The following is a 24,061-nucleotide window of genomic DNA, read 5'->3' as shown; positions in this document are numbered from 1 at the left end:
TAATTTCCATAATTCAAAATTATGTTAACTCCATAATTTTTTTTTCCCCTTTTACTTTGAGTTATCAAGAATCTGCCATGTAATTTTTTCCTCATGTTGATCACAACTCTACAATTTATATAATTTATGAATTTCTAATTAAAATTTTACTAACTTTTTAATAATTGAAAATTAACCAAATGAAACAAATTTTTATTCATTAGATTTATGGATACTTTGCTTTATACAATTATTGAAATTTATTGTATAAATAATTGTATTAACAAGATAATTGCTCTCATAAGAGACAGAAAAATTATAATTATCTTGAGTATGGAATGTTTGTTTTTAATTATTATTTTTATATTATAGAACAAATAATAGGAATGTGTGTAAATAGCATACTTTACTCATTGTTGAATGCAATAGTGGTATATGTGCTTCTCTAAATTAATATTTGTTGAGTAGAAAATGAAAGAATCAAAAGTAACTAAATGTTCAAATTCAGCAATAATAATTATCAGAGTAGTTATGAATTCTTTTTGTCCATGACTGATTTTAAAAATCATTTTATTTTATATCAAAGCACTTGGATTTATTTAAAAATTTAAACTATACTTTAGATCAATAGTTCTAAATTTAAAATTCAGAATTATTAGTCTTAAGTTATTTAGAAATCACATTTCCATATAATTTAAAATAATATCTAACGATCACTGCCGAATGTACGTTTGTATTTTGACTTTCCAATATATAAATAGAATATAATTTAATTAAACTACTCTATTAATAAAAGAAAATATATTTTGGTCTTACATCTTGTATGAAATTATATTAATAATTATTTTGAGTTTGAGACAGAAAGAATAGAAATTTATCTGAATTATAATATTATTTCAGTTTACAGTAATAATAATATGTTTTTTACATGATTAAATCTAAAATATTAATATTTTTTAAGGATCTGCTTGACAAATTAGAAGCCTTTATACATGAACATCAACATTATTTAGACCAATGTAAAGAATTTCAAGAATGGTTAAGTAATTGTCAACAAAAACTTCAAGAATGCAGAGATACCAGTGGAGAAAAAAAGATTGTACAAAAACAGGCTTGATTTATTAAGGGTAAGTTATATTTTCAAATAATTGGATTTTAAACTGTCGCAAACAAAACCTTTTTTTACCAGTAATTGAACTAAAAACTTCCGAACGTTGGATTTTGAAAGCAAGATAAATTTAAGAAAATTTTCTACATTTAAATCTCTATTAAACCAATATTCCACTTTAATTTTTTATTAAAATTATAATTTTAAATTGCTGTACTAATTATTTAAATTATAAAATTTGAAGTTAAAAAAAGTAAAAGCTTTTGTTGGAAAAATTACCTTGTAATTTGTATTTTAATACAATAAAACAGTTAAATAATTTATTATTACTATTTGTAGTACTCAATGCACAAGATAAATATTTTCCAGGAAATTTATATAAAAAATAAAGTTTTTTAAAATTACAATTATATGAAACTATAAATTATATTTCTAATTATAATTGTAACATAAGATGAATTGATACTAATAGAAAAGATAGCATATGAATAAAGTAAAAATATTCAATTCAAATCTGATAATTATTATATTCAAATGTGTGTTGAAATATAAAATATGTATATCACTAGACATTAAGAAGTCAGGAAGTTGAAGGAGGAAAGAAACTTGCTGATTTAGAAAGTTATTGTAAACAAGTATCAACAAACACGAGTGATCATGGAGCTCAACTTCTGAAACGTGAAGTGCAGGATCTGAAAGATTCTTGGAGTCGATATTTAGCATCTTCCTCAGAAAGCGAACATAATTTAGAAAATGTTTTACAACAATGGGATAGTTTTGAGAAAAACTTTAAAAAATCAATGACGTGGTTCACAGATATAGAAGCTGCATTAAAACAACCGCAGTTACAGTCAACTTGTGAAGAGAAAGAAAGTCAATTAAAAATTGTGAAGGTAAACCAAATGTAATTTTTAATTAATTATTATTAGAATTGCTTTTTAAATGATTCTACTTTTATATAGGAATTACACGAACAAATAGTTGGCTATCAAAAGTCAATTGACAACTTTACAGATGAAGCACATGCATTAATGCACGTTTCAGGAGTAGAAACAATTCGAGGTCAAATATCTCAAGTAAATAGCCGTTATCAAACAACACTTGCCGTAATAAAGGTATTGCAATTATCTTTATATTTATATGTATTGACTATTTGTTTGAAGAAGAATGCACATTAAGTTAAAAATTTTAGCAAAGTCAAAAATTTCATTAATTAAAAATGTAATATGACAAAATTTATCTTGGAATATTTTATAAAATAAATGATACTGTATCAACTATGTTACTGATAAAAACATTACTTATGAAACACATGATTCTGATAATGTTTTAACTTAGCAAATAAAACAAAATATTTTAAAAATGTTATAATAAAGAAGATAAAATTTTAAATTCAAATGATTATTTTTAAGTGAATTGCATTAACTGAAATAATAAGTGTGTTGTTTTTTCATTTTCCTTTATTTTTCAGTTCTTGTAAATTAATAAAAGTACATATATTTTACTTGAGTTAGAAGAAAATATTTAAATGACTTAAATATTTTCTGAGAGATGAAATGATGTTAAAAGATATATAATTATTAACTAGTGATCATGTCAATATGATATACAGTGGGTGATTGGCTAATGAACATAATCTGTTTCAAGACTTTGTTTGCTATCCGAATTGTTTGTTAACTAATTATCAGTTTACCATAGGTTTTTATGGAAATTTGATTAATTTGTTCTGGAGACCCCCAAAAATAAAAAATATATACTTTCTTACTATTGTAGCTGTACGCTATACCTTTTTATTGTAAATATAGATTTAAGTTTAGTTTAATATCTTTCTTTTCCCTATCCTTTGTCTCATCCCCTTCTAGAACTTTCTTGCTTTGTCTTTCTGGTTCATTACCCCTTGGTTGGGATTGCCAATTCTGAGAAAAGGAGTACATAAACAAAGGGTGAGGCAAGGCCCTGGAGCCGATTAACAGAGTAGAGACACCTTGGTCGGGGACACTCAACAAGTACAGACGGACAGAAGGAAGGCTCGATATAGCTAGCACGCTAATTGGAGACCACTGAGTTGCGAAAGGGAAACTTGTACTCGAGTCCTGAAGAGTAAGGGCGGAATTTGGGTAGCCACCCGATCGAATTTTTAGAAGATCGAAAGTTACGTTCACCCCCAAGGAACTAGTAAAGGAATTGAAGAGCTCCGACGCATAACATCGAGGTGTAATATTAACCCCAAGAAAAGATTCAGATTTGTGTCTCACCCAAGTCTTTAAGACCAGGAAAATCCCGGATATTTCTTTTTTTTTCTCATTCTTCTATGTTCCATTTTCTCGTCTTTCCTTAGTTGTAGTTAGCATTAGTATTAGTTTGTAAGTTTCGGCCCGCGTATAGTTGTCGCGCGCGTTGATCTTTTGTTCGTTAGAATATATTGTAGCGTATGTGTGTATAGTCAATTACTTGTAGTTGTTGGGATCCAACGAACTTGTTTAGAGCGATAATAAATTACTTTGTCACATTAAGAAAATCTAGTCATTTATTTGTACCTGTCGCCCTAAACTTCACACTATGTTTATTTATATGTAATAATAAAAATACATATATACACAGTCTTGCATCTTTATTAGTCATGTTTTTTTTGTTTGTGGGGTTAAAGAATCTGTCTAATGTTGATTGCTTTTCTCTCTTCTTCAGGATTTTCCATAAGTAATTAATAGCATTGTAATTGTAGAGATCCTCGAGCCTATTAACCTCAACCTGGTTTTGATGCCATTCTAAGACCATTGTTCTGACATCCTCCCACTTCTTCAAAAGATGTTTAATAGCAGATATCGGCATTAATCCTCATTTTCAGAAGAAAACATATCTTGCTGAGTTTCTTGGTGTTTTTCACTCAAGATTTCTTGGCGTTCTGTCGTCAGATCAGTTTCAGGTTTCGTTATGAACTCTTCAATGTTCTTTATTTCTCAGATGTGATTTTTGTTTCTCCTTAAGCTGCTTGAGTCTTCTTGATTATACAGTATCTTTCTTATATAAGATTGAACTGTGGCCTACTGTAGACCTGTTTGAGCCATACTGCCCAACAATATCAGACATCATCTGCCAATCTCTACCTTTGCTATTATACTCTCACATTTTGAAAAGAAAAATCGACGCAAAACTTAACAAGTGCCCACCTGACAGTCTCGCGAATACTATAAAAGAATTGTTTCTGTCAGAAAAATAAAAGGTTGGAATTACAAGGGGGAGTTTCAAAGTTCGGAGGAATACGATCCGATCAGTATATATCGGGTTGACTGTTGATGTCGACGTCTCCCGTGCTCTGAAAAGTTTTGAATTGTTGCCTGAAGACAAGGGAAGGTCAATTGGTATTCATTATTTTACGCCACTTCTTCTTGTGTTTGTTCTGTGAGGCATTTGTTATCTGAACATGTGTTTGTTGTCCGAACATAAAATCTTTTGCGAAAGTGTTCGTTATTCAATTTGTTTGTTAACCTAACTGTTCTTTAACTGATCATCCACTGTATTGACATATTGGAATGTTCATCATGTCAGAATTAGTTTGAAACATCAGTTTAAAAAAACAATGTTTTTTTTCAATAATTACTATTGAAAAAGAAGAAATTGGAGCATCAGTTTGTAAAATAAACAAGACCAATATAGTGAGACTATTCTGTTACACTAGTATCAGTTACATCTCTAGTATTGACATTGTCACTTTTATTATAAATGTAGAGAAAATAATAATTCCATGTTCGTAACACACTTCATATTATATTTAAAAACTAAATAATTTTATTATGTTATTCATAAATTTAATTTGTTACATGAAAGTCATTCTATATTCAGTGATATTTAAATATTTGACATACATTCTTTACAGAATCTAGTTTCAAGATGGGAAAGTATTGTATTGGAACATAGACAGTTTTGCCAGTTAATGGCTGATTGTAGTAGTTGGCTTAGTTTAACTGAAAATTCAGTCACTGAAATGAAAGAAGGAGGAAAAGTTGAAGATAATTTACAAAAAATTCAAGTAATTGAATTTATTTTTTGTATTTTATAAACAACATAAACTATCTTTTCTATTTCATAAGCATATTAATAAATGAATTATTATTATTTTTAAGTTATTAATAACAGATAAATCCCATGGTGAACAATTACTTCATAAAACAATTCAAGCGGGTGAAAGATTGTTTCAGGATACAACTGCACAAGGAAGAGATTCGATTCGTCAAGAGCTACGCTGTTTAAGAGATCGATGGGATCAACTCAGCCTCCAACTTGATGAAATTCAAAAACTGCTTGAATCTTATAATAGTGTGTGGCATTCATATCACGAGACTTTAAAACAGGTAAGTTCATTATTATTTTTTTGACTGTTATGTTACCATTAAGACATTGCGTTGTATTTTTTATTTTTTGATATTCAGCTTTTAAATTTGTTTTCCGTTTATTTTGTCCATAGCTAATTCTAAAAACATATTATAGCATTTTCTAATCTAAATGTATATATTACATTAAAATTAACACAATAAAACTGTAAAACTATTTTATTTTGTTTAAATACATTAATATGTAATGATATAGAAATTGAAACTTTTATATTTTAGCATAAATAATAATAATAGGTAATAAGTAATACACTTGTGTGTGAATTCACAAGAGAACATAAATCTATTTCCATAGTAAACTTTCTGTGTTAAATTCTTACATAAACTTTTTTTAATAAATCAGTGAAAAAATGAAATAAATATAGTAAGTTAGAGTGTTGATTATTTGAAATAATTGCGACATGACAATTTTGGATAACTGATCACACCTGATGGTGAAAGAAAAAAAATAAGATAAATATCTTAAATAAAGTTAAAATATTAATTTTAATGTTATTACCAGTGCTGCTCTTTCTAGGGTAATTACCTTTTTCTAGGATAATTTCAACCTCTCAGGGAAATGTTTAGGGTAGTCTTATATTTATGGTAAATCTAGGGTAAAACTGCCCTGTGATCTGATACTATTACCCATTCTGCCACAAGTTTGGCCGTAAAAAGTTTTAGCCTAAAAACGTTCTGTTTTCTCCTATAACTGAAGGGTTTTAGGATAGGACAACAGAAGCTAAAGAAATAAAGCAGATTGGTTCTAGGTACATGGGTGTACACTGTATATTACACCTGAGTAGGAATTTGCTTTTCTCCACCTTCATGCCATTGGGCCATTGGCACACTACAGTACAGGTACAACTTTTGAATGACATAAAAAGTTTTTATGTCATTCATCAGTTCATCTCATTTTGTGGCAGACACATGTGACATAACTTTGCCTGCAAGCAAACCGTTTCTTTTGAAGTTGATTTCAGTTGATTGATTTTCAGATAATCAACACTACTGTATTTTTTTTTAAAATAAGATTGCTGTAAATGAGAATAAAATGAATTTAAACAATAAAAAATAATAAAATAATTAAATTATTTACTTACATAAAAATTTTTTTGACCAAAGTTCCAAGATTATTATGTAAGATATATCTAATTTTATTATGTGAATATAATCCATTGATTAAGTATATTATTTTTGATATAAATGAATTTTCTTTCTTGGAAATACTTTATATACTTTAAACAAAATGAAGTAATTTTTATTGTGGTCATATCTAATAATGACGACCTAATTTTTGATGGCCAAACAGTTAATTTCTAACTATTAAAACCATTACCATATGGAAAACATATATACCACATATATACCATACGAAACAGATTCAAATTCAATCATAATAACTTAATAAAGCAAAATAATGGAGTAAAGAAGGATTAATTATTGAGGTGGTGCATTAGCCAAGCTTCTTTTATGCAACTTACAGAATTGTATTCATTATCAAAATTGAATCAATTGATATTGATTAAACTCTGCCATTTTCCATTAATTGCAATTATGAATCCAAAAATGTAATAAAAAAATGGAGGTACTGTACATGACTTCATTTCCAAGATACAGTGGGGTCAAAGTGATAATGTTCATGCTCCCTGATGGTATTCAGTGTGCCTAATGGAATTTAGGGTGGGAAACAGCATTTCATATGCTTAACCGATAATGGGCATGATAAACGAACAAAACATAAGAACATAGCAATTGATTTTGAGTACTTTGTTCTTGAATCACTCCCTCTATAGCAGCAAGTGCAAAGATCACCTGCTTCTTTGTGGCTCCACCTCATTTTTATTGTGATACTTTGTGATATTTTGTGCAATGTCCTAGTTAATATAGTCATATTTATATGACCACAATATTTATTATAATCTGTCTACAGTAGGTTAGCATCATTAAATAGATTGTTAAATCTTTTTTATGTGAATTACAGCATTTATTTTATTTTTCAGATATTAAAAAAATTCTATTGTATATCAAGAGTTTATTAACATTACATTAACACAGAATTTAATTCTGTAGAAATATAATACTTTTAGATTGCTTAATTAATTCTATCAATATTTAATTAAAATAATATATTTTTAATGTAGTTATCGAACTGGATTGATGTGACAGAAAGAATTGTTAAAACCACTGAAAATAATTTGACATCTTTGCAAGACTTAGACACAAATTTACAGAAGTATAAGGTAATTAAATTATTATTTTTTTATTGTAGACTGAGAAAAGAAAAGACTTTTATAAAATTTAATTTGCCTAAATGCAAGTTTAATATTATGTATATATATATATATATATATACAATATGTTATTATATATATAATAATTGTATAATGTATAATTGTATATATGATAACATACAATCTCAATGTACTAGAATCACCAAATGATCTTATGGGTTTATTATCAAGCTTTATTCACATTAATTAAAGATCAGATGCAAAGTAATTTGGCTAGAGGTAGGCAGTTGGGTGCCATCTTTTAAATTTATTTATAATTATAAAATTTATCAAATGATTGCAGCCAAACCACCAACCTCTAATCAAATCCCTTTGTTTCAGGTCATTAATTAGTATAAAAATAACACAACAATAAATTCAGCAGATTGTTTGGTAATTCTAATTATAAGATATAATTTATGAAAAAATATTTATAAATTTAAGTATTTTTGTATTTTTTTTATGACTAAGATACTGACATTTGAAAACTGAAATTTAAAAACTAATTGATAAGTTAATTTTATATTTTTGTCAAATAAGTATTTATTAATGTTGTTATTGAATTATTAAATATTTAATAATAATAATAATAATAACAACTAAATTTTAGTAGATCTAGCACAAGGTACTATAATATTGACATATGGGTATATGTGTTTAATAATGTTTCTTTAAATTAATTGAACATATAACCACAAAATTACTATAAAATTATTTTTAATATTGTAATTACAATGCTTTAGACACCAATCAAATGCCGAAATTCTATCAGGCTGTACATGGCTAATTACTAAATAAATTACGTAACCGTCTAGCTTATAATATATCGGATCTAGCAATGTTGTTTATATACAATGCTTTATTAAAATTTTAAAGTATTCAGATTTTATATCATATAAATTCACTAAAATTAAAATTTATCACATTTAGTTTTGTATAAAAACAACGAATATCAAAACTACATGAAAACTGTATGTTAATATAAACATGTTACATGTTTATACGTTGGTTAATATCAAATATATTTGATTTATTTTGATTCACTATTAACAGTTAAACAATATGGAGGGAAAGTATTATACTTTAATTATTGCAAATTTGCTTTTGCTCTTATAAATTAAATTAAATTGATTTAAGTTTATTGTAATTATAAAATAAAGTTAAAAATAAAATTTACCTTCTTAGATCAAACAGATTTTAATATGACAGTTAACATATTATATAGAATATTAAGTTTTTGTAAAGATATTTCTTCTATAGTCTTATACTGATATAAAGATATTTAGCATAAATATTTTTAAAAAATTATATAAATTTTTTTTTATAGGTTTTACAGAAAGAATCGGTATCACATAAATGGCAAATTGATTCACTACAAGAGAAAGTTTCTGTTATAGAAAAATTACAGGAAGGAAAAAATGTACCAACAGTTCTTTCAGACTTATGCCAGAGATTTAACACTTTATCTGATTCTATTAAGGTAATTAGACTTAATATGTGACTGTTAAATTAAAACATGACTATAATATAATGGGGTCCAATGGACCCCAGGTGAATTGAATAGAATGTAAAAAAGATATCTGTCACTAGGTCACTCTGTCACAAACTTAATCAATTAAGTTTTAATTTTATTTATTTCTTTTCTTAACAGTAGAAATATTATTTTAATAATCAAATAATTTATCAATTTATTTCTAAAAGTCTTCAAATATATATATTATGACTTATATATTATATTATTATGGCATTATAAATATCAGGTCAGTCCATAAGTTCATGTGTATTTTTATCTACAAACAAAGCAGCAAAAAATTTTAATTAAATTTTATTTCAATCTATAATGCATTCACCATTATTTTGTACAATTTCTTGCCATCTTGATGGTAGCTTTTTAATCCCGTCTTCATAAAATGATTTCGGTTTTGAATCAAAATATTCAGAAATAGCCTTTTTTTACGTTGTTCTCATCCTCAAAAGTTTTCCCTTTTAAAAAATTCTGCAAACTGTGAAAAAGATGATAATCACTGGGAGCAATATCTGGCGAATATGGTGGATGAGGTAAAATTTCCCAGTTGTAGCTTTCAAGTTTCTGTACAGTTATTTTTGCAGCGTGTGATCTGGCATTGTTATGCTGCAAGAGAACCTGCTTTCTGTTCACTAACGACGGTCGATTTTTTTTCAATTTTTCATTTAAATGCTCTAATTGCTCACAATACATTTGAGCTGTAATTGTTTGATTAGGTTCTAATAGCTCAAAGTGAATTACACCTGACATATCCCACCAAACAGACAAAAGAATTTTTTTTGGATGCAACCCACCTTTTGCAGTTGGTTTTGGCTGCTTGTCGCGATCCATCCATTGTCTTTTTCTCGTAACATTATTATAGAGGATCCATTTTTCGTCTCCAGTAACCAGCCTATCAAGAAAAGGTTCTAAAGCAATACGAGATAAAAGAGACCTGCAAATGTTTACACATTGTTGTCGGTTAGCTATTGACAGTTTGTGTGGTATCCATTTTCCTAGCTTTGAAACTTTTCTGATTTGTTGTAGGTGTCTATGAACAGTTCCATGGGATGAATTTAAATATTCCACAATTTCATGAACTGTTAAAGATGGTTCTGCTTCAACTAGTGCAGAGAGAGCATTGTCATCAAAGTCAACGGGTCTTCCAGTATGAGCCTTAACCTCCACACTAAAATCATTGTTTCTAAATCTTTCAAACCACTTCTGCACAGTCTTTGCACTAATTACAATTTGATTATGTACAATATTTATTTTTTTGGCTGCATTTGTAGCATTCTCACCACTTAAAAATAAAAAGTATAAAACATGTCTTTTGTATTTGTCGGTTACTTCCATTTTAACAAAAATAAACAACTGAAATGTTCACAATTCTGAACAGTATTATATGAATGAGATCCAATTTAACACTTTAGTGTAAAAATTATCACATTAGACTGACATTTTTAACAGGAAACAAGATTTTTCTCAAGGTCATAAAAATGCGCATGGACTTATGGATTGACCTGATATATTACTGAGATTATGATAAATATCTATATATCATAATTTCAGCAATATTTATTAATTACACTTGATATTATCTTAAAATTGGATGATCTTTGATTATTCTCATACATATAAAGTTAATTTATAGCAATAAAAGTGTAATAATATACACTTAATTTTATATTAAAATATAAATTACGTATCAGTAAAAACTAATATCAGTTGAATTTACTTATTTATTATTTTTCTTTTGTAGAAATATCTAGAACAATTAGAAAACTTATCAAGCCTGGTTCATGAGTATCGTGAACAAAAAGAAAATCATAATAATTGGCAGCAGCAGATTCTGAGTAAATTAGCTCTTAGCAGTGATTATACAGGAAATATTATATTACTTCAAGCACAGCTTGATAAACTTAAGGTAATCATATAATTTTATACTTTTTTAAAAATCTTCAAAATGATAGTTAAAAAACAGTTAGGAATTTGTTCTTATTGGCATGTTTTTCCTGAAGAAGTTCATTTAAAATGATTGAAAACTGCATTAACCATAGAGATGCGGACACGTTGGCGATAGCTTGGAAATCTTTCTTTCATAACCAAAAATGACTAGCAATGTGTTAAATAGACGGAACATCAAAAAAACACCGTTTTTTGCGTGTAAGCGCGTTACTGACGGAACATCTTTAAAAAACGCCGTTTCTAGCGTGTATGCGCGTTACCGACGATCGGCATGAGCGCATTCGAATTTCATTTAATTTTCATACATTTAGAACTCCACGTGCGTATTTTAGAATTCTATGTTCTTTTGTACTGGTTAACTGAAGATGGCTGCTGAAGGCAGTTGAAAACGTTTTTTTACGAAATAGAATATTGCTGGAACGTAAAAGAAGGTTGTTATTTTATCGAATGATTGAAAACATTAGAATAAAGTTACATGTACTGCATTAAAAGGTTTTTGAGTGAGTGAGATAGTTAAATAAACAAACATATATATAAGTAAAGTTACTGTAATTCTATGTAAGATTTCATATACAGTGGGTAATTGGTTAATGATCAAATTGGATTACAAATGCTTTTGCAAAAGGTTTTTATGTTTGGACAATGAAGACAAGTTTGGATAACGAACACCTCACAGAACGAACATTTTCTCACATTTTTATAAATACTGTTTTATAAAGCTATGTTTAGAGAATGAATTTTTTAAGTAAGTGGAAAAATAATTTAATTTTTAATAGGAAATTGAAGAGCAACTACCACAAGGTTCCATATTAAATGGAAAAGTAGGTGAGTATGTAAAAAAACTGGTTAACCTGGTCTCCCCTTATGATTGTGATTACTTGGAACAAGAACAAATGATGATAGAAAATAGCCATCAGCAAATCCTTGCTGATATAGAAGAAGCTAGACGACAATTGCAAAGTAGAATTCAGCAATGGACATCATATGAACAAAAATTGGCTGCTTTGACTTCATATTTAGAAAATGCAGAAGCTTCTGTAACTGAATTTTCACTTAAAACATTATTAGACGAGAAAAAAGAACAATTAGTTAAATTTCAGGTAAGTTTTCTTGATGAAATATTTAATTTCAATATTGCATGCTTTTTACATAATGCATAATTTGTGTTAAAATTATTATATTATTGCACATTTTTGTTAATATTACATAGTTTTTTACTAATATTTAATACAGTTTAAATATTTGTGTTTGCTTAAAAAAATGCATGAATGTTTAGATTTGGTTTAATAGTTTGTGTATGTTTTTACTCTTAATTCTGCATGCGTTATTATGCATATGCAACAGGATATGATTGGATACTTAGAAAATGAACAACAGAATGTAGAACAACTATATCGTGTAGCCGAAAATTTAGAACAAGTAAGAAATTGATAGATATTTTAATTTTTCTTAATTAGATTATTTAGTTATTTATTGAAATATTTAGTTTTTGCATGTCATTGAATGTTGTTGAAAACTTGTAATTATGTTTTGTATAAAATTACATATTAAAAGAAAGTAAAAAATATATTTTTATTCTCTAATGCACTTATTTAGCACTAATGATTCATATATGAAAATTTCTAAATATAATTCCTAAATTCTATTTGAAAACTATTTAAATCAAAATTATGACCATACAAATGGTCATAATTTTGTATGGTTTGTATGGTCATAATTTTGATTTTAATCAACAAATTTATCCTTGGAACTTTGTTAATTAATTTGAAAACTATTTGTTATTAGGTTACAATGTACCTATACAAAAATTCATTGTAAACTTAGAAAAATTAAACATTATATTTAACAGTCTAACATTGGATGTCTTTATATTAGTTATTTCTTGTATAAAGGCTGGTTCTCACTTATGATGGCTTACCAACATGGAAGTTGCAATGTCATTCTTGTTACCGCTAAATGTCATTGAATGATGTATCCATGCAGTGTATATTGAGAAGGCTGGATTGGCAATGAATTTGGTGTTGAATGGCATCAATGTTAATGATGCCTTCACATTGGTCAGTGCTTAAATTTTTGTCTTGCTGTTGTGGTAAAAGTTTTGCTCGGCCCAATTTGTAAACATATCCCTTTTTTATTATGATTTGCTGTCATGATGGCTACTATATTATTGCTTTGTCACTGATTCCATCAAAGTGAAAATCAACCTTTAGATATTTTTAATTTCTTAATGTAATATGTTTATTGATATCTGTATGTAAAAATTTAATAAATGTAATATCACATATGAAAGAGTGTTAGAGAATATACCAAGAATAAAAAAGAAATAAATTTATTTGATAAATACAATTAAAACTAATGTTACTTTGTCAATAGATAAAAGTATTAAACTCAAAAATTGTAGAAATTTTATGTCTACAGTTGTGTAATTCCAAGTGGAAGAATTTAAAAAGAAACAATAGAAATATATTTTAAATGTACAAAATTAATTATGTATAAACTTCATAATTCTTCTAATATTAGAATTAATTCTTCCTGGTCTTAATTCTGAAATTTAAAAGAAAAGTTTAAATACTGTATCTTTATTGTAGTTAATTTTTGATGTCTTTGCTATCATTTATGGATAGTAGAATACAAGATGAAAATCGTAAATATTTACATATTTTATTTGAAGACTTAGAAAATTGTGATCCTATTTTAAACAAAATTATTTTAATAAGTTAGTTTAATGGCGTTTAATGTTAAAAAAATTAAATGTTCTTCAATAGGCTCGAACATTTTTGATTTATACAAAATGTCATCCTAGAGGGAAACTGTTTTAGAACAAATTCAAACAAAATTTCATTTTAAATTTAAACAAAATACAGCTGACCCTTGATAATCCAACAGGTATGGGACCAAAGGGGTGTCGGATTACCAAAAGTGTCTGGATTAGCGAAAGTGATTACATATTTGGCATTGTTTTGCCAGCAGTAGCCTACAATATTCCTACATTTTATGAGTAAAATGCTGCCTAGGTTAATATGGAAATGAAACACCCATTTCGGTTAACTAAAACATGTTTATTAAAAGAAATATGGAAGCCAGTAAATGTACAGTACATACAGTATGTATAGCAGGCATGTCAAACACATAGCCCACGGCCCGCCGAGACTTTAAAAAAATTTTTAAATATCAAGCTTTGACGCTTGAAGTTGGAAAGTTTGAACTTTTTTGAACTGTACGATTCCCGCCCTTTTTGAGTTTGTCCATTCCGTATTTCGTCCAACCAATTCAAATTGGTCGACGCTAAGAAAGACGGTTGGATAACGGCCGTGGCTTTGAATCTACGAACGATGATTGGCCAGCGAACATCGTACGAGAGCGGACATCATGGAAGACTGCTACGTGCTGATTTGTCCATCAGCGATTGCTACAATCCATATAAAAGGAAAGGTTTTGGCGTGAAAGTCAAGTGTTTGCTGGAACGTCAAGGCGGACATTTGTGCACTCTGCCGTAAGGTGTTTCGTCTACTATTGCCGTGACGAGTGACTGTATTCGAAGTATACGTCGCAAGGTGTCTTTTCGACGGATCTGTTCAAGAATAGTGACTTTCGGAACTTTGACTGTTTGTGTGAATCTACTTTGTAAACGTCATAATTTTTGTGATTTGTAAATTATATTCGGGCAGGTGGATTTAATAATCTCAATTCGCTTCATTTCTGGAAGATAGAATGTGAATACACCGATCTACCATATTATATGGAAGTTCGTTGGCTTTCGAGTAATAAAGTGCTAAACCGATTCTTCAAATTGCTGGACAAAATCATAATTTTCTTGGAAACAAAAAATTATGAATGTGCTGAATTAAAAGATGGACAAAGGATAAAGGTCTTGGCTTTCTCAGTTGATATTACGAGTCATCTTAATCAACTTAATCTTAAGCTTTGAGGCAAAAATCGTGTTGTGACAACGCTATTTGATAATATTAACGCTTTCAAACAAAAATGATTACTTTGGTGAAAACAAATAGGAAAAGAAAGTTTTGAAAGTTGCCAATATCTATTGCTTAAATCACCTAAATTAAAATTTACAGAATACACTGACCAAATTAAATTGTTAGAAACAGAATTTGATCGAAGGTTTTCTAATTTTAAAAGCTGTGAATTACAATTTCGTCTTTTTACTTCACCTCTATCTATCGATATTGAAACTGTTGATGAAAACTTACAAATGGAATTAATTAAAATCCAATGTGATCATTTGCTGAAGCAAAAATATATGGAAGTTGGAATTCCAGATTTTTATACATATTTATCTGTAGATCGGTTTCCTAAAATGTTATCGTTGGTTACCCGTATACTGGCTATGTTCGGAAGCACTTATTTATGCGAGCAACTATTTTCTTTAATAAAAAATAACAAAAATTCAGAAAGGTCGAGGTTAACCGATCAACATTTATCCTCAATTTTAAAAATTGCATCAGCTGAATATATTCAACCAAATTTTGATGACTTGCTTTGTGAAAAACGTTGTCAAATATCTTCTAAAACGTAATATTAAACTGCGATTTTGTTTATTTCTTATTATAACTTTTGTGTTTTATAAAAAATATAAAATATTTTTAAGTTTAAAAAATAATATGAAATATAAAATGTCTATGCACGTATAATATACAATATATTGAGTCTAATAAATACATAATATAATCATTCTAAAAATTGTATTTTATTAATTTTTTGAACATTGAAAACATGCGGCCCCCGACTTATACAAAATAGATCATGTGGCCCGTAATATCATATGAGTTTGACATGCCTGATGTATAGGCATAAATAATACAGTAAGTACAGAACTGCTCACGGAAAACACAAGAAATGTGTCATCGTGTAAGAATTGGGTGGGGAGATCCATGTCGTGACATCCTTCTGTGCAAGCAGACACATAACGGGACGAGGACTATGGTGACCTTGACGGGAGATGTGTCGGACTACTGAGCATGTCGAATTACAAAAGCGTCGGATTATCAAGGGTCAGCTATAAACGAATATGATATTAATGTTCTAGAAACTTGTATATAATCTTTCATTATTGTTAGACGTTTTGAAAAACTAATAAAAATATAGATTTTAAAAATAAATTATTTAAAAGCATCTAATGTTAATTTAATGTTATCATCTGACATACTGTATGTATATATAAACGTCTAAAAGCTCGATATTTTATAGTGAAAGCAAACGTTTGCCAGATTTAAATTGGGCTACTTTACTGCTACTTTTAAAAATTCGATACCAAGTAATTTGGTACTAGAGATAGGCATCGGCGCCATCTCATATTAAATTTAATAATTATAATAAAATTAATATTTATTAAATAATTTAGAATATTCTGGAAGAAAAAAATCAGCCCAGAATGGTACTCGAACCTGCAACTGCTGATTATCATGCAGATGCATTGCCAGTTATGTTACCTGGACCTCTGTCCAATCTCTCACTTCCAAACATTTTAAATTTAGATATATAATAGTAGTGGTACAGTAGTTTCATTTAAATCTGGCAATTGTTTGATTTCATTATATTGTATGTATTTAAATTAGTCACTAAACTCTGTCAAAATTTTGGAAAGATTGCTGAGGAAAAGGTCTATTTAGATAAAAATTTGTATTGTTTTTGGATAGTAGGATTTTAACAAGAAGCTGAGTATCTTATATCTTTACACTCCAAATAGTTTCTATTTGGAGCATAAAGATACAAGGAAAGTGAAAAATGCTTGAACTGTTCTCCTTATATCTTAAGTTTTCTTCAAATAGAGCAAGTTAGTGTCATTTTTGAAATTTATTTGGAGTCTAATCTTATTTTTATTTTACGACATGATGCTGTTGAATGTTGCTTTGAAATTTAGGAAGAAACTTGTGAAAACTGTTAAAAAAAAAGAAATTTTTTGAAAAATATTCATAATAAATAATCTAAAACATTTCATGTTCTTCTATTTCTAAAACAAACATCCACTTTGCATAAAATTTTAAGATTTAATTAATCTTTTGCTTTAGTGTAATTATTTACTATAATTTAACTCAATCAGCAATTATTCTTAATATCGATAACACACGATTCTCATCTCATTAACAATTTAATATACTGTATAAACATAAAAACTTTTATGAAATTTTGTATTTGAAAATATAATCATAACTCTCCTTAACAAATCTAGTTTCAATTTAATAATGCTTTAATGGAACAAATAAATTAAAATGCAATAATAAACTTGCAAATGATTTCAAGATATAATCTCACCTTCAGGCAAGATGTTCTAAACAATTTCTATAGCAATTTTTACTATGAATTATATTATTTAAATACTTTTCAAAATATTGATTAATTTAATAATAAAATGTACTAATTTTTATGTTAACAGGCATTGTTATCAGAATTACAGTCTAAAGAAAAAGAATTTGATGTATTGAGTGATGAAAGCCAAGAATTAATGGAAGTGAGTGGAGAAATGAGAATATCAATGGGTGTTTCTCAAGTTATGTCTCGTTTTCAGTCACTGCTTCTAACATGCAAAGTGAGTTTAAAAAAATATATATTATTAAATTAATAATTATGTCTGACTTCTTTATCCCCAAGTCTATTAAATTTTATATATATAAATTAAATGTTGCAATATATATATTGCAAACATTTTAAAATTAAAGTAGAGTTACTGAATTGTTTCTTTTAATAGAGGAGATTAGTTGCACTACATATTTATTATATTTGTTGAAAATTCTTTAATAAATACAACCGTTAATTATGATTTAATTAGTAAATAAGAAACACTACTATTGAAAACTAAAATGAAAATTAAAGTATCATCATTATTATGAAAGTTAAGATAAATATAACATAATTTTGTATGAGGTGAAAAATCTTTGTTCAGTTTATATTTTTGATAAAAGCGTGGAAACAAGCTAAAACAACTTCATATATATAGAAATATTTTGATAACTGCTTAAAGATTTGAAAGTTTATTTTAAAGTTTTAATATTTTTTAAAGAGAAAAATCATCTTTGAGAATATTATGGAAGCTAGAAATGGATTATCTTGTTGAAAAGAAATTTGTCATTCAAAGTTTTTAAATCAAGCAACCCTTTTCTTGATTGTTTGGTTTGAAAATTTGAAATAAATACATAATAAATTTGTTTACTTATCACAATCTTTATACTTATATTTTCTATATAATATCTTTATTTCTATTCTTATTGGACAATCTCTGGATTATTTATAAATGATACAGTTACAAGCTCTAAATATATATCATGCAGAGATTATCCAGAGACAATAGAAATAACATTGCATTAAAATTTATTTATTGAAAAATTGACATATTAAATTATTTATTGGAATAAGCAACACAACGTTGAAATTTAATTATGCAAAATAATAATAATAATAAAGAAAAGTTAATTTATTTGCCTGTCATTCTAATTTGAAATATTTTTAGAAACAGTTTTACTAATGTTCTATCTTTGCTTTTTATGAATATTGAAAACATTAAATATCTATAACTATTTTAAGCAAAAAATTATTATTAATAAAATTTATGAATTTGTAAACATAATTAATTATATTGCATTTTATTAAAAAATAATAAGTTCCTAAAAGTTTGTTATTTTCACTGTATGTTAGTGACAATAATATTAATAGAAATTAATTTATAATTCAATAACTGATCTTAATAGCAATTTGTTTACAGATTAATTATGATTTAAAAATAATTCATTATAAATTTATATTTGTCCCTTAATGAAATTTTACTTGACTATAATAACTTGCAAATATAACAAAGAATACAAATTACTTTAAATATTTGTTTAAGCATGTAAGTATGTAAACAAGAGTGATTTTAAATGCTATTACAGGTAAAGTTTGACTGATTTTAATTATTTTTATAATTAATCAAATTTTTAATAGGAACTTGTTAGGAAATGTGAACAACATGTAGATGATCATATTCAGTTTGAACAAAAGTGTGCCGAATGTGAAAAATGGATAGAAGAAAAAGATAAACATTATGCTGAAATTTCTACACTTCCATGTGGTAACAAAGAAGCACTTCAAACTAAATATGGAAAGAACAAGGTTTGAAACATTTCTTATAAATTAATACTAAATGTAAAATTGATCCTTTTTTGTCCAACATAGTTTAAAGACTAGTTTTGTATACTGCTTGGTTCAACATAGCCATGCTTATCCAATATTGTGGTGCATCTTATAATATAATCGAGATGGGTTGATGATAATAATAATAATAATAATAATAAGTGCAGAGCCCAAATGGTTAGGAGTTAAAATTTGAAATTTGGTACACAGTTAGGGTACATCATGAAGATGTACATACACTAAGAAGGGCTTTTTTTGAAATTCTCCCCACGGGGGAGAGGCCTCATAAAGCCAACTCTTGCCCTGCCCTGCCTAATGGCATTACTAGGTTAAAGAGACTATGCCTTAATCCTGGGCCTTGGTCTCACCTGAAGGTAGTCATTGACATCTTTTCTTTTTAGTTGGGCCATCGAGAACTTCACTTGGGCTCCCATCTGTCCTCTTAGGCCCAACTCACTAACTTTGGCATAACTTTTGTTTGTTGTGCAGCCTGTTCTGCACTCCATGAAAAACAAACAAACAAAACTAATCGAATATGGGATGGGAATACCACAAAACTTTTAACATCTATTTATAAATTAATAATACACTTCAAATATTTAGAAACTAATTAAATATTATATTTATTTATAAAGTTAGATGTTTGATAAGGAAGAACATTATTACTTTCAGCTTTTACTAGTTTTTCATGACACTGTTTTACAGTTAATTGACAAGATTATGTCTTGTTTATAAAATCGTACTGCCATTTTTGTTACCAGCTTACAGGTATGAAGGAGTGCATGTCAAGAGTTGATATTTGGCACAGAGTATTAGATGCCCAAATCATTTGCGCATAAAAAAATCCAAACTTGTATGTAGTCAGGGGACCAAGAACCAAGTCAAAATAAAATACAAAATGGCGACCCTCTTCCACAAACAAGCAAAACAGGCACCTCACCCCATCGAAGTCAGGTGGGGAGAGTACCACCCACAGTTATTCTAAGAAGTGAACTCTGACCTTAGGACTGAACACGTAGTATCTTCTATGTTAAATAAAATTTGTAATCTAATTTTGTAAATTTGGGAATGCTTCAAATATGACGTTAAAACGGTTTTATGTTGTTACAAGTGGGTTTTTTTTAACATTATCTAGTATATAAAATCGTGGGACCAATAAAAATTCGACGTGTAGGGCAGAGGGTGCCACCACGTGACCTTCACCCTTTGACCTCACTTGTCTCTCCTTGTTAGAATTTAGGAGCAATCTTTTTACTTCATTTATTTAACCTTTCGATTCGACAGCCATGCCGATCTTGGATTTATATTATATCTCAATACTATTGTAAATATCGCATAGCTGATACAAATTAAGTAAATTATCAGTTTCTCAGTTAATTTTTACCAGCAGAACAAAAGATGCAGAACACATGGTCAAGGACATCACAGACAAGGTAGGACGTGCCACGTACAGATTTTATTAGCCAGGCCACTAAAGATGTTATATTAGGGTTACTGTTACATCCAATGACGTTATAATTGAGTTAAACTGTATATTGTTTGTGCAAAATAAAAAAATAATTTCGGACGATACAATAGCCACAATTATTTTTTTCAAAAACAGGAAACTTTCGTTACGCATCAACAAAAATTCAACCCTGGCCGTCACGCAACGAAGAGAAATTTAGACATTGGATAGGTTAATTTCACCGAAAATGCATCGTGGAAGTGGCTGGCGAAGTTTGAACGATTGCACTCAAAACCAATGATACCAAAAAAGATTGGAGAATGAGAACAAGATCCGCTTGAGCGTCAAAGTGATTCCACTTAGTAGTGAGTCTCCGAGACAATCTTGTTTCAAATACGGCTTTGCCATTTTACTTGTCTTCATTTAATATTACATTTTAGGCAGCTTCACTGCTTCAAACTAGATGATATTTTCAAATTCAAAAATCCAGGTGGTTCTTATTTTACTTGATGATATCATTATCATATACCACTCTAGGGACCTGAGATTAAATTTGAGCAGTGATAAACATTAGTCCAATATGGATCTCATTTTATCAATCTACAGCTCGAGTTGTGTTCAGTTATGTTCAAACTAAAAATTACAAAATACACATTGTTGCAGGCCAAAGGTCAGTTTATATCAGTCATCCCATGATAGCCTGTATTTAAATTGATTGGGACCAATTGTTTTAAAATTTCAAGTAATATATCATGTTTGCACTGTGAGCAGGATGTCTTTTTATGGGTGTGCCATGGTGGCTTATGGCATGAATTAGAATAAGACCTTTTTTAATTGAATACAATAGGCAAATAGACAGTGATTATGTTTTGTTTATTAATTTACTTTTCTCAAGTGACATATAATATACATTAAAATAAGGAACAGCCATTGAACAACTAGCCCATATGGATATTTTCATTTTTCAGTGGACCAGTCTACCACTGCTACTAATGATTTACTAAAGTAAAATAGATATCATATTAGAATTATTAACTATAAATGAAATAAATGAAAAAAAGTATATTTTATGCATAAAATTGTAAATTAAGTTTTAAGATATTAATAAAAGTTTTTTATCAATAGGAACTTTTACAAATGAAGAGTTCTGGATTAAATGTAATTAATGCTGCTGTTCAGTATGGTGAGAAACTTCAAGTTGGTACTTCTCCTGAGGGTTGGGAGAATATGCAGGCAGTCATACAAAAACTTCAGTTCGCTTTTGGCAAGATCTTCGAAGGATCGACTACGCTAGATCGTTCTTTACAATCCATGCTATTTTTATGGTCAGAATTTGAAGAATTGCTTCAAAGATTACAGCAATGGGTTGAAAATACTAGTAAGCAATTGGAAAATGTACCAAAAATGGTTTGCACACTAGAAGAGAAAAAAGAATTAATGAGAACATATAGGGTAGGTTATAAAAACTATAGTAATAAGAATCAATTTTTATGCTTACAGTATATTGTATAGGTTTATGTAATAAACTACAACTCTAAAAACGAACCTGTTACCGGTGTTCTTTGTAAAAATCGTCTTATATATATATATATATATATATATATATATATATATAAAATCCGCTATATCCACTATATATAAAATGAGCTTTAATAATATCTGCATCAACCAAAAAGAAGAGATCAACATTTCATCGGCCTGGCAAGTCCTTTTAGATGCGCATAGACAATAATCAACATCCAAACACTACAGCGCATGTCCGCCATGACGGAATTTGACGAAGCGGTTCATTTTGAAATCTGTTCTATTTTTTCAAATCTTCCAGTTTCACCTGAAGAAGAACTTCTATAAGTTCGAAAACGTTAGTGGGACGATTGTAAGATGATTTTTACAAAGAACACCGGTAACAGGTTTGTTTTTAGAGTTGTAGTTTATAAATCCCGGTGTCAGTAGAGAGTGGAACAGGTTTATGTAATGTTTCTTTCTGCGGAAAATGTTTTTTGTTTTAATATAGTGTCTCTTTTTTTAAATGCTTGAAATAGTACTTTATTTTAAATATTAAATATAATGATATGCATTATCTTTGTTTTCCAGATTGTTCTGATTGATATAAAAAGCCATCAGCAAGCTGTTGAAGATGTACAGGTGAAAGCTGAAGCACTTCCTGATCGTGATAGTGATATAGATGGTATTATTCTTTCTATTGTAACAAAGCAAAATGAGTTACAAGTTAAAGCTCAGGTCTGTATTATATAAATTTTTTAATATTTCATAAATAGAAAAAGAAATTTTAAATATATTGAGATTTTAAAAAATTTTCATCTGGGTTCTAATGGTATTTTAAATATTAAAATATATTTTATAAATAGAAAATTGTTTATTTTTTCACAAATATCAGTACTTATTGTACAGGTAATTATGTATTTTTTGCTCTTTTAAAATAAATTTTTATATATTAGATCAAAATTCATAAAATCATAGAAATTAAAAAATTTGAGTATTAAAAAAATTATTAAAATATAATTTAATTTTGAAAGAAATATCGATTTTTATTGAAAAGAGTGTAATATTTTCTTCAAAACAAGACTATGCTATTCATCACAGGAAAAACTTACAACTTCTGAAAAAATCAATGAAATATTAATTATGAAATTACAGAAATTCCCTTACATATGAATGTTCAACTTATGAACTTTCAGACTTATGAACACTTTGATCATATGTTTAATATTTAAATTTTGTGCAAATTCTGACATTCTATCACTGCTCATGAGGTGGCATGGAAATTGGTAATGTTGGGATATTGGTAGTTTTATGCCATTGTTTATAAGTTTTATAAATTTTTATGAATAGTGATTCAAAAATGCAATCAAAATGTAATAGTAAATCTAACAGCTGAGATAAATGTAAGACGTGTGCTCTATTACAACAGAAACTAAACTTGTCTTTTTAAAACTAGTTGTGTTAGGTGGAAAAAAACTGCATTTGAAACACCTGCTACAAAGCAGTAGCGAGCGGGTAAACAAGTGTAATATATTCTATTATGTACATTGAAGGATCAAACACTAATAATACATGGTTATTCTGTGTACAAATGTACTTTCTAGGTTAGTTTTTGACTTACAAACTTCTCGACATATGACAAAACCTTGGGAACCTAACCCGTTTGTAGGTAGGGGAGCGCCCGTATTTTAATTTTTTAATAATTTTAATCTTCAAAGTGTTTAATATTTATAAAATAAACTTTTGAAATTGTTAAACTCATCATTTGAATTTGTAACAAAATTTAAAAAT

At 28.1% G+C, this 24,061-nt stretch overlaps 1 protein-coding gene across 1 annotated transcript in view; it reads left to right on the top strand.

The window, feature by feature from the left end:
- Window positions 1-24,061, top strand: part of LOC136978534 (muscle-specific protein 300 kDa-like) — a 232,983-nt gene that overhangs the window by 136,779 nt on the left and 72,143 nt on the right. The window contains 15 exon segments of the mRNA XM_067274254.1: window positions 941-1,081; window positions 1,083-1,106; window positions 1,657-1,980; window positions 2,050-2,202; window positions 4,962-5,114; window positions 5,209-5,436; window positions 7,599-7,697; window positions 9,055-9,207; window positions 10,994-11,158; window positions 11,976-12,299; window positions 12,544-12,618; window positions 17,591-17,743; window positions 19,132-19,299; window positions 21,893-22,219; window positions 22,862-23,008. Coding sequence (XP_067130355.1) covers window positions 941-1,081; window positions 1,083-1,106; window positions 1,657-1,980; window positions 2,050-2,202; window positions 4,962-5,114; window positions 5,209-5,436; window positions 7,599-7,697; window positions 9,055-9,207; window positions 10,994-11,158; window positions 11,976-12,299; window positions 12,544-12,618; window positions 17,591-17,743; window positions 19,132-19,299; window positions 21,893-22,219; window positions 22,862-23,008 — 2,634 coding nt within the window.

Source organism: Centruroides vittatus, unplaced genomic scaffold (assembly GCF_030686945.1).
Source record: "Centruroides vittatus isolate TY-2023 unplaced genomic scaffold, ASM3068694v2 contig_546, whole genome shotgun sequence".
Classification (NCBI taxonomy): domain Eukaryota; kingdom Metazoa; phylum Arthropoda; class Arachnida; order Scorpiones; family Buthidae; genus Centruroides; species Centruroides vittatus.
The sequence above is the reverse complement of the archived record's forward strand: the minus strand, read 5'-3'. Positions and strand labels throughout refer to the sequence as shown.